Below are 11,107 nucleotides of genomic sequence, written 5' to 3'. Positions count from 1 at the left end.
GTCTTTAGATGGATTGTATAGTGGTATGTTCTGTTGTCGACGCTGATGCTGATAATAGTAGTAGCGCTTTATTGGACTATCGAAGGTGGTATAATTCTACACCCAGGTCAGCGTGATGACAGCATTTGCTCCATTTGACGGCAGATATGCTAATCACCATAGTAATCTTCTCGCTGATCACTCAACCAGTTAAGGTACGAATATATAAAACACCACACAGCTGAGTGTAGACGAGCCGTACAATAGAATAAAGATACCTAGAATCACTATCTTGTATTATATTCATTGAATCGGTTGAATAATTTTAATTTTTAATTTTTACAAATTTCTCACTTCAGAGAAGACGAATCAGAACTTCTTAGGCTACAACTATCAACTAAAATGGTCAGTACACTATGGCAATACAAAGTGAATTAGCCTGTAGTAGCAGCGCTTATATATTTTATACACCGGCTGGGTGCCCACACCGCTAGAGCTCCGAGGGCTTCTTCCTTTGTGTTGCCTCTCGTCTCAATGACAGCCTACTAACACGCATACAGCCAAAGGCAGGAACAGGAAAGAAGCCAGCTCCAGCTCCTTACTCCAAGGCTAAGGCTACGAAGAAGGTTACCAACCCACTCTTCGAATCTCAGCCAAAGTCCTTCGGCATTGGTCAAGACATTCTTCCAAAGACCGACTTGACCAGATTCGTTAAGTGGCCAGAATACGTTCGCCTCCAACGTCAAAAGGTCATCCTCAACCAACGTCTCAAGGTTCCACCAGCAATCGGTCAATTCTCCAACACCTTGGACAAGAACACCGCTACTCAAGCCTTCAAGCTCATGAACAAGTACCGTCCAGAGTCAAAGGTTGAGAAGAAGGCACGTCTCCAACAAGCCGCAGCTGCTAAGGCTGAAGGTAAGGAGGCTGCTGCTTCAGAGAAGCCACTCTTCGTCAAGTACGGTCTCAACCACGTTACCGCACTCATCGAAGCCAAGAAGGCCAACCTCGTCTTGATCGCTGATGACGTTGACCCAATTGAACTTGTTGTCTTCTTGCCAGCTCTCTGCCGTAAGATGGGTGTCCCATACGCCATCGTCAAGGGTAAGGCTCGTCTTGGTACAGTCGTCCACAAGAAGACCGCTGCTGTCGTCGCTATCCAAGACGTCCGCGCCGAGGACCAACAAGACCTCGCTGCTCTCGTCAAGGCATGCAACGCCAACTTCGTCGAGAAGTACGAACAACACAGAAAGACCTGGACCGGTGCTCAAAGAGGTGGCAAGTCTATTGCTAAGCTCACCAAGCGCGCCAAGGCAGCTGGCCAAGATGTCTCTAAGGTGTCCACCAAGCTCTAAGCTCTGTCAATTTGTTGTCATGCATGGAACTTACGTTAATTGAAATTAGGCTGATGATTGCAGCGTGTAAATTTGTCCTGTGTGAGATACGGGTCTAGTAAATGTCAGTGGACCTGTGATATTGGTTGCTGCATGGCATGAGGCATAAAAGCGGCCTCTATATGTCAGTACTTCACACATAGATGGTTGTAATTACTGTGTGCATTGATAAAAATCTCCCTCTGTTCCCATTGCAGGGTCTAGACAGCCTTCAATGCATTATGTTGCCGAACAATAGGCTGGCTGTGATTGGTATGCATTTGCAAGGAATATAAATGAAAGGCTCATATACATAATCGACATCTCCCGTCGTTAGTTCTGCATATAGTTTCTTAGCCTTGATTCAGTTTTGAGACCGGCCTGAAAGCAAACTTAAATTAATAAATACTTACAGTATAAACTATTTAGTAATATATATTTAATCTCACAACAATACGTGCCTTTATAAAGAAATCCAATACGTCGACTTCAAACTTCTCAGAAATGAGAGATGAGAAGAGATCATTAGAATAAGACATAATAGAAAAGGTTTGATTGCTACTATTTAATAGTATATACTAAATTTTTATAATAAATTTCGCGTTCATATCTTGTACTCTATCGATCAAGAAGTTAGATGGACGACAATATAGATTGGCCTGTAATTTATCAGCGAATTAGAACGTCTTTTCAAGATGTACTCGCAGAGCCAATCGTAAATAAATTGAGAAAAGAGCAATTTAATAGAGCGAGTCTCTACCAATTATTGAAGATTGCAGAGCACAGAAATGACGATCCAACTTCTTTAGATTACCTCCATAAATGGGTTAAATCTGAGAGTTATGATATTATACCTCCACCAAAGAGAGGTCCAGGTAGACCACCAAAATCAGCACAATTGGAGAATGATGAAGAAGCTGTAGATATACCCTACAAACACGTTTGGAAAACAGGTGATCCAGTTCCTTTACAGAATTCTCACAAACCAGCAGAGAAAGTTGGTGGTGGTCAAGCACTCTACACGACCTTCCCAGCTCGAATAAAGCAAGGTATAACAACATTAATGCAACCAGTTAATAACATACTCAATCAACAAGGTGTAATTGAAGCTAAATATGGTAATCCAAAAGAAACCTTAGCTACGCAAGCTATGGCCAATTCTAGAAGAAAAGGTTTCGTAAACTACGCCGAGAGGGATCCAGATGAATTTGAAGAGGAATATGATAGTGATGATGATTCTGGTAGTCGTAGACGGTCGTCTAGACGGCAGACCGAGGGTGGATCAACTGGTCCATCAACACCTATGCCAGGTGGTATCAGACGTGGTGATCAATTTAGTTACGTTGGTTCTTATCTAGGTGATATACCACCAGGTGCATCCATAGTTTCAGAGTTTTTAGATAAAGATAGGATGTTCAAATTACAATATGCTTCTGAGAGAGAACTTGAAGGAAATGCAGAGAGAACGTTCTTACCAGTACCAATAAGGATTGAAATTGATCACGAAAATTGGAGACTCCGTGATACTTTCATCTGGAATGCAAATGAGACCGTCCTTCGACCTGCTACATTCGCCGAAGGTCTTTGTAGTGATTTGAAAATCCCAATCAGACCATACGCTGATCAAATTGCGAACCTCATGCAACAACAAATTGAAGAGCACCAAGCGGTTATTGAAGTTGACGTTAGTCATCGTGAACGTCTGAAAGAGTTGAGTAACGGTGGTTTAGTAACTAGTGAGCCAACGATGGATGTTGAAGATGAGGATAATTATGAAGATGACCTTGTTTACCAGCGTGAAAAACCTCAACAACAGCAATTTAAAGGAACCAAGCAAGTTGAAGAAGTCGATGGTCAACCTGAAGATCAGGATATTGCGATGAATTTAGAGACTGACTTGAGAGTCATATTGAATGTTCGTTTAACTATTTCCTGATTACAAAAATGCTAAACAGACAATCCAGCTCGACATACAATTCGCCAATTTCCACCTTACTGACAAAGTTGAATGGGATTTATGTTCCCCAATGCCACCAGAAGTGTTCGCCGAGACATTATGTTTAGATTTAGGACTATCAGGTGAAGCAAAAGCAGCTATAGCTCATGTAATCCATGAAGAGTTGATCCGACACAAAAAGGAGGCAATCGAATCAGGATTGATGGGTGCATCTACAGGTCAGAGATCAGATTTGGATCACCCACTCTTCAATGGTAAAGGCCCAAGAAAATTAGAAGGCGTTTGGAGAGATTGGCACGAAGCTGATGAGTATATCCCGCGATTGGAGTATTATACAGCCCAGGACATCGAGAAACGCGAACTCGAAAGAGAAAAGTCCACAAGGTGAGTTATATACCTTCACATTAGAAACCTATCTGACAGACTAATTACAGACGTATACGTAGAGATATCTCAAAACCTGGTACAGGCTTTGGTTCAAGACGTAGATATGGCCGTTAAAATTATTATTCATTTGTTTAATTATTGTAATATTGACATTAAAGACCTATACAAGATAACGTTTCTTGTTATATTCAACTTTCGCTTTAGTTCTGATTTTTTCGTTAGATTGAAAACTAAATGACGTATTTGGGTAACAGACAGACTAATAAGCTTATGTACTCCTATTAACGCCTTATCTACGTATATCAATGATGTTTGTTCCTAACTCCAACAATTTTATATTTCCTTTCGGATTTCTTGGAGTAACTTGTCTCTAAACCTTGTAATTGAACAGTCACGAAGAAAATGACCGCTGTAAACGCCAAATTCCCTGTACCACTCGAGTCATTCAAGAAACTTACACTTGACTACAAGTACGTATAATTATTTCCTTCGTCGGTCAATTTTGCTTACTCCAAATAACCTCAGAAACCCACAATTAAGCAGCCAACAGAGAGCAGACCTTTTGCATAACATCAACATCTTCAGAGATGCTATCGTTGCATTCACTGCTACTGGTGAGTTGTGGCGCCCTGATGACGTCGTCCTCCTTTCCATATTCTAACAAAATACAGGTTCTGCAAGAGGTGTCTCCGGACACACTGGTGGTCCATTCGACACTGCACCAGAAGTCTGTATTTTGTTAGCATTCATCAATGCTAACCCAGAAAAATTCGTTGACACATTCTTCGATGAGGCTGGTCACCGTGTCGCTACACAATACCTTCTTAGCACATTAGATGGCCATATCTCTCCAGAGCACTTACTCAACTACCGTGAAGCACACTCCAAGCTCCCAGGTCACCCTGAATTGGGTCTCTCAGATGGTGTCAAATTTTCGTCTGGCCGTCTCGGCCACATGTGGGCAATGATTAACGGTGTTGCAATGGCAAACAGATCAAAGAATGTCATCTTGTTGGGTTCCGATGGTTCACAACAGGAAGGTAACGACGCTGAAGCTGCACGTCTCGCTGTTGCACAAAATCTCAACGTAAAGGTTTTCGTTGATGACAACGATGTTACTATCTCCGGTCATCCATCACAATACTTGAAAGGTTTCAACACTGCCAAGACTCTCGAAGGACATGGCTTAAAGGTCTTCAGAACAGAGGGTGAAAATATTGACAAACTTTATGCTTCAATGTGTGAAATTATCTCTTACGATGGTCCAGCTGCTGTTGTAGCTTCAAGAAAGATTGCACCAGAAGTCGAAGGTATTGAAGGTGAATCTCACGCTCACGATGTTATTCCTGTCGCTGTTGCTAAGAAATACCTCACGAAGCGTGGATACTCAGAGGATCAATTATCATTCTACGACCAAATCAAGCCACAAAAATACCAATATGAATACACTGGTGTTTCAGCTGACAAGGGTGCCAACAGAGTCATCTTCGGTGAAGCTGTCAACCTTGTTCTCGATAAGCTCTCCAAAGAGGAGGCACAAAAGCGTGTCATGGTCATTGACTCAGATCTTGAAGGTTCAACTGGTTTGAAGGGTATTCATGCAGCCCACCCAGAAGTTTTCATCCCATCTGGTGTCATGGAACGTGGTAACTTCTCAGCAGCAGCAGGTTTCGGTTTCGGTGGTAATGGTGAGCGCCAAGGTGTTTTCTCAACATTCTCAGCATTCTTGGAAATGTGCTTATCCGAAATCACTATGGCAAGACTCAACTACTGTAACTTCTTGTGTCACTTTTCACACTCAGGTGTAGATGAAATGGCTGACAACACTTGTCACTTTGGTCTTAACCACTTCTTTGCGGACAATGGTTTGCTTGATACCGCTCAAACAAACCTTTACTTCCCAGCTGATGGTGAACAAATGAAGGCTGTCGTTCAAAAGGTCTTCTTCGACAAGGGTCCGAAGTTTGTATTCTCCACCCGTGCTAAGGTTCCATACATTTACAAGGAGGGTACTGAAACCAAGTTATTCGGTGAAGGATATGACTTCGTTCCTGGAAAGGAGGAAGTAATTAGAAAAGGTTCAGCAGGATATGTCATATCATATGGTGACATGCTCTACCGTTCATTAGATGCAGTTGAGCGCCTCCGTAAAGAAGGTCTCGACGTTGGTTTGATCAACAAGCCAACCTTGAACGTCGTCGATGAGGAAACCATCAAGGAATACGGTAAAACAGGATTCGTCTTTGTAGTTGAATCAATTTCACAAAAGAACGGTCTCGGATCTAGATTAGGTACTCAGTTGTTACAACGCGGATTCCACACCAAGTATGACTTCATGGGTGCTCACACCGAGGGCTGTGGTGGTGTTGAATTCCAAATCCCACACCAAGGTTTAGACTCGCCATCAATCCAAGCAAGAATCAAGAAGGTTGCTGGCCGTAAATAATTTTATTGAAATAAGTTATCAAATCACGATTTGTAATGTAAATATTTAATGTTTTCCTTTGTCTATCTTGTTGAGTGTTTTATTCGTATGGCTTATATAATCCAATTGAGATTTAATTTCACTTTGATTACTTTCTAACTCAGTTTCAAGAATATCTGTGTCTAGATTTCCGGCTTTGTTGTGTCTATTAATGATACCTTCTACTACACTCTCTACATTCGACTTCTCTACTTTCTCTGATAACGCTTTTAGGAGTTCCTCGTCTGATATTTCCCTTTGGCTCGTCATATCTTTCTTGATAGTGAGCAACGAGGAGTATGACTAATGTAAGTTCTCGAATATAGAGAAGAAGTAAAATTTAATTAAGTATTTTAAGGATTTCTACTACTCTGAGCCTTCTTCTCCTCAAGAAAGTCAGTCTCCTTGTATAGAGGACCAGATAACAACGCATTCACTACTTGATTACCTTAAAGAGGAACTTAGGAGTGTAGAGATAGCAGACACACAGCATTATAAATCTGAGAGAGTCTCCAACTTCTTGCAGGTTCCATTGGGTATTGAGAAAGTTATCAACTTTGGTAGTCTAGTATGCTTGGATAGCTTCTTATACACGTTCACAATACTACCACTTAGAGCGACATTCGCATTATTGAACGTTGGTAAAACCTTAAATGCATCACAGAAAGCAGATATACTTAAAATGCTCTTGTTTTTGTTAACAAGTGCGTTTCTGTTGATATACACAGAGCCATCAAGGATGTATCATGGTGTACGAGGGCAAGATAATGTTAAACTCTACGTTATATTCAACGCACTTGAAATCGCTGATAAGTTGTGTTGTTCAATAGGTCAGGACATCCTTGATTCATTATTCTCACGGACGAGATTGACGCAGAAACCTAGTACTACACCTATTTATCTCGCTCTGGCTGTTATCTACGCAGTAGCCCATTCACTTGTCTTTCTCTACCAACTTGTCGCACTCAATGTTGCAGTTAATAGTTATGATAACGCACTACTTACACTTCTATTAAGTAATCAATTTGTTGAAATTAAAGGAAGTGTTTTCAAGCGTTTTGATAAATCTTCGTTATTTCAAATAACTTGCGCTGATATTGTCGAAAGATTTCAATTGATGCTCATGTTGACTATCATTGCATGTCGGAACTTAATCGAATTAAGTGGATCTAATTTTGCATTCCTTCCACGTGCTTTCATACGTTCAAATACACAATTAGAGACAATTTTTTCACCTGTTGTTATAGTCATATTATCAGAAATGGCTGTTGATTGGCTCAAGCATGCTTTTATTACAAAATTTATGCATATTCGTCCAAGCATTTATGGTAGATTCGTTGACATTTTGGCAGGTGATCTCGTATCAACAACGAAAAAAATTGGCGCACCCGTTGATCTCGCACCAAAGGCTAGTCGAAGGTTAGGTTTTGCTGCTATACCATTAGGTGCATTTGTCGTTAGAGTTGCAGTTCAAGCACTTGGAATGCTTAGCGACAGCTCCTCGATTGATGAATGTGCTACACTCCCACCTTCAGCTCTTCAAAGAGGTGCTGTTGTAATGCAATGGTTCGTTTGGTTGCTTGTATGCGTCGTCGGATGGCTTGTTTTGCTCGCTATCAAGCTTCTTTTGGGTATACGACTTAGCGCTTTCGCTCATCATAGACAGGCAGAAGCGGTAGCTAGAAGAACAGAAGATGTTCTGACTAACTTGCAAACACCAATAGGGGAGGGAAATGAAGATAAAGTGAGTGTTAATTAATGTAAATATTACAAACCTAACAACTCTTAAGGACGATCGCATTAGGAGTAAACAACATTTGTCTACTAGGATAGACGATGTACCTAACGCACCAACTGGTAAAATACCCCTAGAGGAGCTTTCCAGATGTGAGTCACAATAATTATTCTATCACATCCATCTTCTAACACATCACAGATGATATGGTAAAGCGAATCTGGTAATTATTTGTATAAAATGGAAAATAAAGTAATGTATTATTAAAAATTGGAAAGTTTTATAAAAAGAAAAAGTAAGAAGGTTCAAAGAATGTAAATAGATTGTTCGTTAATCGTTATTTGATATGTGGAGAAAATGTTGCGCGAAAAAAGTGGTAAAACCAGTTCATTACACTTTATTCACTTCCAAGGTAGTTATTAAATGCCAGAGTAAGCATCATTGAGGTTATGTGAAGGTGCAGCCCCACGTGAGTTCCCGCCCTGTGGTAGTTGCATTCCAGGTCTAAGACTAGTAGGTCTATATGTAGCAGTTGTGGTATCATTACCCTTTCCTGATGGTGCGCCTTTATTTTCGTATGGGTTTGGTAAGAAATCAGGATTATCTGGTGGTGTATACATTGGTGGTGATGAAATATCAGCTGAATGTGATTGGACTGATGGTGATCTATCGAGATTTGGTGGATGTGGTGGAATCAAAGTGTCACTGTAAGCTGGGAAGTAACTAGGTGAATTTGGTTTATAAGGTGGAACCATACCAACATTCATCAATTGTGGATGTTGTAATTGATGATGTTGACCATATGGATCAAATGGAGAGCGTGACTGCATCATCGGTGGTGTATCTACGCGTGGTACGTGCGCTAAGCCAGGTAAAGAAGGTGGAGGAATGTAATTATTAGTAGCGGCACCCATACCAGCCATGTTAGGTCTTGGTGATGGATTTCTATAATCAGCTTCTATAGGATCCGGTATAAGCTCAGCTTCATGCTTGAATGAATGGCGATTAAATGGATCAACTACTGGCTTCTTTGATCTTTTAGATTTCCTGCGGACGCAGCAACCGATAATAATCGCGAGTATAATAATAGCCGCGACACCACCTGCTGCTATACCAACTATAGGTCCAGTACCAAGTGTAGGTGCATCATTTGAACCGTTATTTGAACCGGCTGGATCTGTGGTTGTCGATTGAGCTTGTGAAGAGTCTGTAGGGGATGAACTTGGTGATGGACTATCTGAGCTGCTAGATGATGTTTCTGAACTTGACTATTGTGACTTTGTTAGATTGTGATATAAAGATGGAGGATTGCTCACACTAGAAGACGTTTTCGAAGACGAGGAATCAGTCTTTGAGCTTGATTCTGTACTAGACGAGCCAGATTTAGTTGAGCTTGAACCACTACCTGTGCTGCTGCTGCCTGTGCTGCTACTACCCGACTTGCTACTGCTACTATCTTTAGAATCACCGAGTATACCGTCAAATATAGCGCGTCTATGGTGATTATGATGTCTATGAGTTAGCCTCTTCTCGAGCATCGTAGTTAGACTTTAACGAGCGTTGTTCTCCTTGGAATTTAAAAGGTATTGTAGACAGTTGAAATCTACGCACGGACGGAATATGATATGACATTAACAAAAGGGTAATAAATTTGCATTAAAACTAGTAGTACAATATCAGTCACTTAATAACGCTTCCGCCGTCCAGCTTTATCCTCGTTTGTCGCTGGTTTCTCGTTTTGATTGAGTAGATTCTTGATAGCCCCGAGAGAGGGATCTGAGGATTGTGTGTAGTAGTCCAGACTCTGTTTGTCGAATTGATACCTATAGCCTTATTAGTTTGTGCTATATAGCTCGCAAATCACTCACATCTGGGTGTTCATATCGAATTGCGGTCCACGCTCTCTTCTAGCCCAAATGAGATGTGAATTCCTGTGTGTATTAGTTAGGGTAAGGGGCTGTTAATGGATAGACCAACCACTCAGCTGCATTCATCACATTATCCCTATTTCTAGAGTTAGTCTCTAGTTCAGGTTCATAGTTTGATTTATTAGGATCATTCGCTTGTTTACTAGACTCTACACCGGCTGGCTGTCTAACTAGGGTTGAAATTACTTTAACCCCTTCCGTTGTCTTCATCGTTCTATCGACACCACCAAGTTGTGAGATGGATGAGGCTGCAGTAGTAGCCACAGAATTCGTCAATAGCCTTGACAATCTCCAGCAGGAGTTTCAATTTATTTTAACTGAAATTAGACTCAGAGATCAGTCATCCTCAGAGATACGCGATAATATACAGCGTAAAGAGGTGGAATTGAATACGACAATGTTGAAAACTAAACCACCTGGGAGTACTACCAACAAGGAGGAAACTAAACCTGATACTGACTTTGATAATTATCTCAAATCTGAGTATGATAGACTCGATAAACTGGCTAATGAAAAACTGGAATGGTCGAATAAGCTTAAAATGCTGATTGATAAACACGTGAAGAGAGTTAACGTTGACTTGGTTACGGTGCAGCAACTATCGGCTAACCTAAACGCTGGTAATGCTCCACTGAACTCCCCTGCTACTCTTATATCCAATCCATTCAATCAAAAAGCTCCATCTACACCTACACCCGCTGCTCTCAATAAAAGTTTGTCCAGTAATAGCCAGAAAAGGCCATCAATTACCGATAAAATATCAACACCAGGAGTGTCAGAAGTCACTCAAAAGAAGCGCAAGCTTAGTAGTCTCAATCCAAGCAGTGGTAATAACACCAGCAAGAAGTCACGTCAATCCTCAGCTCGTCCTTCTGAAAGTGAAGAAGATCAATCAATTGACGCGATGGAGGATGAATCAATCTCAGACTCTACAAAGGGTGGTATTACCGGTGAAGCTGATGAGGATGAAAATGTTTATTGTTATTGCCAGAAGAAGTCTTATGGAGAAGTGAGTGGAAGAGGTCTTGTAGTGATAAGCACATCTAACAAAACCAACAGATGATTGGTTGTGACAACGATGATTGTCAATTCCAGTGGTTCCACTTGGGATGCGTTAATGTTAAACCACCGTTACCAGAGGTATGTCATCGATTACCAGACAATAAGAATCAATTAACGATATTTAGGTCTGGTATTGTACCGAATGCAAGAATAAACTCGGCATGAGTTCTAACACACCTAATAAGAAAGTATTACAAAGCATACAGAAGAAGAAAAAGTGAA

The 11,107-nt window shown here is 41.0% G+C and overlaps 7 protein-coding genes across 7 annotated transcripts; 5 read left to right on the top strand and 2 right to left on the bottom strand.

Annotated features, from left to right (window-relative positions):
* The first annotated feature begins 250 nt into the window (after positions 1–250).
* WALSEDRAFT_46472 (L30e-like protein) lies at positions 251–1,388 on the top strand. The gene is made up of 2 exons (XM_006958712.1): positions 251–384; positions 540–1,388. Exons 1-2 carry the CDS (start codon positions 382–384, stop codon positions 1,332–1,334), a joined length of 798 nt encoding a protein of 265 aa, XP_006958774.1. The 5' UTR covers positions 251–381; the 3' UTR covers positions 1,335–1,388.
* A 601-nt stretch (positions 1,389–1,989) lies between these two features.
* On the top strand, positions 1,990–3,697 carry WALSEDRAFT_19348 (SNF5-domain-containing protein; the record flags this gene model as incomplete). Its single annotated transcript, XM_006958676.1, has 4 exons — positions 1,990–2,449; positions 2,492–3,040; positions 3,179–3,267; positions 3,317–3,697. The coding sequence occupies 4 exons, from the start codon at positions 1,990–1,992 to the stop codon at positions 3,695–3,697; spliced, it is 1,479 nt and encodes a 492-aa protein (XP_006958738.1).
* A 396-nt stretch (positions 3,698–4,093) lies between these two features.
* On the top strand, positions 4,094–6,197 carry WALSEDRAFT_54699 (Thiamin diphosphate-binding protein). The gene is made up of 3 exons (XM_006958711.1): positions 4,094–4,166; positions 4,222–4,310; positions 4,368–6,197. Exons 1-3 carry the CDS (start codon positions 4,099–4,101, stop codon positions 6,140–6,142), a joined length of 1,932 nt encoding a protein of 643 aa, XP_006958773.1. The 5' UTR covers positions 4,094–4,098; the 3' UTR covers positions 6,143–6,197.
* A 321-nt stretch (positions 6,198–6,518) lies between these two features.
* On the top strand, positions 6,519–8,195 carry WALSEDRAFT_46465 (DUF747-domain-containing protein). Its single transcript, XM_006958710.1, has 3 exons — positions 6,519–7,904; positions 7,951–8,047; positions 8,097–8,195. Exons 1-3 carry the CDS (start codon positions 6,843–6,845, stop codon positions 8,120–8,122), a joined length of 1,185 nt encoding a protein of 394 aa, XP_006958772.1. The 5' UTR covers positions 6,519–6,842; the 3' UTR covers positions 8,123–8,195.
* On the bottom strand, positions 8,187–9,537 carry WALSEDRAFT_60573 (hypothetical protein). The gene is made up of 2 exons (XM_006958709.1): positions 9,212–9,537; positions 8,187–9,163 (listed from the first exon to the last, which is right to left on the bottom strand). The coding sequence occupies exons 1-2, from the start codon at positions 9,431–9,433 to the stop codon at positions 8,315–8,317; spliced, it is 1,071 nt and encodes a 356-aa protein (XP_006958771.1). The 5' UTR covers positions 9,434–9,537; the 3' UTR covers positions 8,187–8,314.
* On the bottom strand, positions 9,538–11,087 carry WALSEDRAFT_69245 (hypothetical protein). The gene is made up of 5 exons (XM_006958708.1): positions 11,011–11,087; positions 10,883–10,963; positions 9,873–10,832; positions 9,764–9,826; positions 9,538–9,718 (listed from the first exon to the last, which is right to left on the bottom strand). The coding sequence occupies exons 3-5, from the start codon at positions 10,031–10,033 to the stop codon at positions 9,580–9,582; spliced, it is 363 nt and encodes a 120-aa protein (XP_006958770.1). The 5' UTR covers positions 10,034–10,832; positions 10,883–10,963; positions 11,011–11,087; the 3' UTR covers positions 9,538–9,579.
* WALSEDRAFT_29031 (hypothetical protein) lies at positions 10,062–11,106 on the top strand (the record flags this gene model as incomplete). The annotated part of the gene is made up of 3 exons (XM_006958707.1): positions 10,062–10,832; positions 10,883–10,963; positions 11,011–11,106. 3 exons carry the CDS (start codon positions 10,062–10,064, stop codon positions 11,104–11,106), a joined length of 948 nt encoding a protein of 315 aa, XP_006958769.1.
* Position 11,107: the final 1 nt, after the last annotated feature.

This window comes from Wallemia mellicola, assembly GCF_000263375.1.
Source record: "Wallemia mellicola CBS 633.66 unplaced genomic scaffold WALSEscaffold_12, whole genome shotgun sequence".
NCBI lineage: Eukaryota > Fungi > Basidiomycota > Wallemiomycetes > Wallemiales > Wallemiaceae > Wallemia > Wallemia mellicola.
Note: the sequence above shows the minus strand (reverse complement) of the source record. Positions and strands in the feature narration are given on the sequence as shown.

What these genes read in the sequence shown, in the direction of transcription:
- WALSEDRAFT_54699 (XM_006958711.1), top strand. Translation starts at nt 4,099, where the DNA reads ATGACCGCTGTAAACGCCAAATTCCCTGTACCACTCGAGTCATTCAAG. An exon ending in AAACTTACACTTGACTACAA is followed by an intron (nt 4,167 to 4,221) that starts GTACGTATAATT and finishes AAATAACCTCAG; the next exon opens with AAACCCACAATTAAGCAGCC. An exon ending in CGTTGCATTCACTGCTACTG is followed by an intron (nt 4,311 to 4,367) that starts GTGAGTTGTGGC and finishes AACAAAATACAG; the next exon opens with GTTCTGCAAGAGGTGTCTCC.
- WALSEDRAFT_46465 (XM_006958710.1), top strand. Translation starts at nt 6,843, where the DNA reads ATGCTCTTGTTTTTGTTAACAAGTGCGTTTCTGTTGATATACACAGAG. An exon ending in GGGAGGGAAATGAAGATAAA is followed by an intron (nt 7,905 to 7,950) that starts GTGAGTGTTAAT and finishes ACAACTCTTAAG; the next exon opens with GACGATCGCATTAGGAGTAA. An exon ending in CCTAGAGGAGCTTTCCAGAT is followed by an intron (nt 8,048 to 8,096) that starts GTGAGTCACAAT and finishes AACACATCACAG; the next exon opens with ATGATATGGTAAAGCGAATC.
- WALSEDRAFT_60573 (XM_006958709.1), bottom strand. Translation starts at nt 9,433, where the DNA reads ATGCTCGAGAAGAGGCTAACTCATAGACATCATAATCACCATAGACGC. An exon ending in CTTCGAAAACGTCTTCTAGT is followed by an intron (nt 9,164 to 9,211) that starts GTGAGCAATCCT and finishes AAGTCACAATAG; the next exon opens with TCAAGTTCAGAAACATCATC.
- WALSEDRAFT_69245 (XM_006958708.1), bottom strand. Translation starts at nt 10,033, where the DNA reads ATGAAGACAACGGAAGGGGTTAAAGTAATTTCAACCCTAGTTAGACAG. An exon ending in GTGATGAATGCAGCTGAGTG is followed by an intron (nt 9,827 to 9,872) that starts GTTGGTCTATCC and finishes TAATACACACAG; the next exon opens with GAATTCACATCTCATTTGGG. An exon ending in TTCGATATGAACACCCAGAT is followed by an intron (nt 9,719 to 9,763) that starts GTGAGTGATTTG and finishes ATAAGGCTATAG; the next exon opens with GTATCAATTCGACAAACAGA.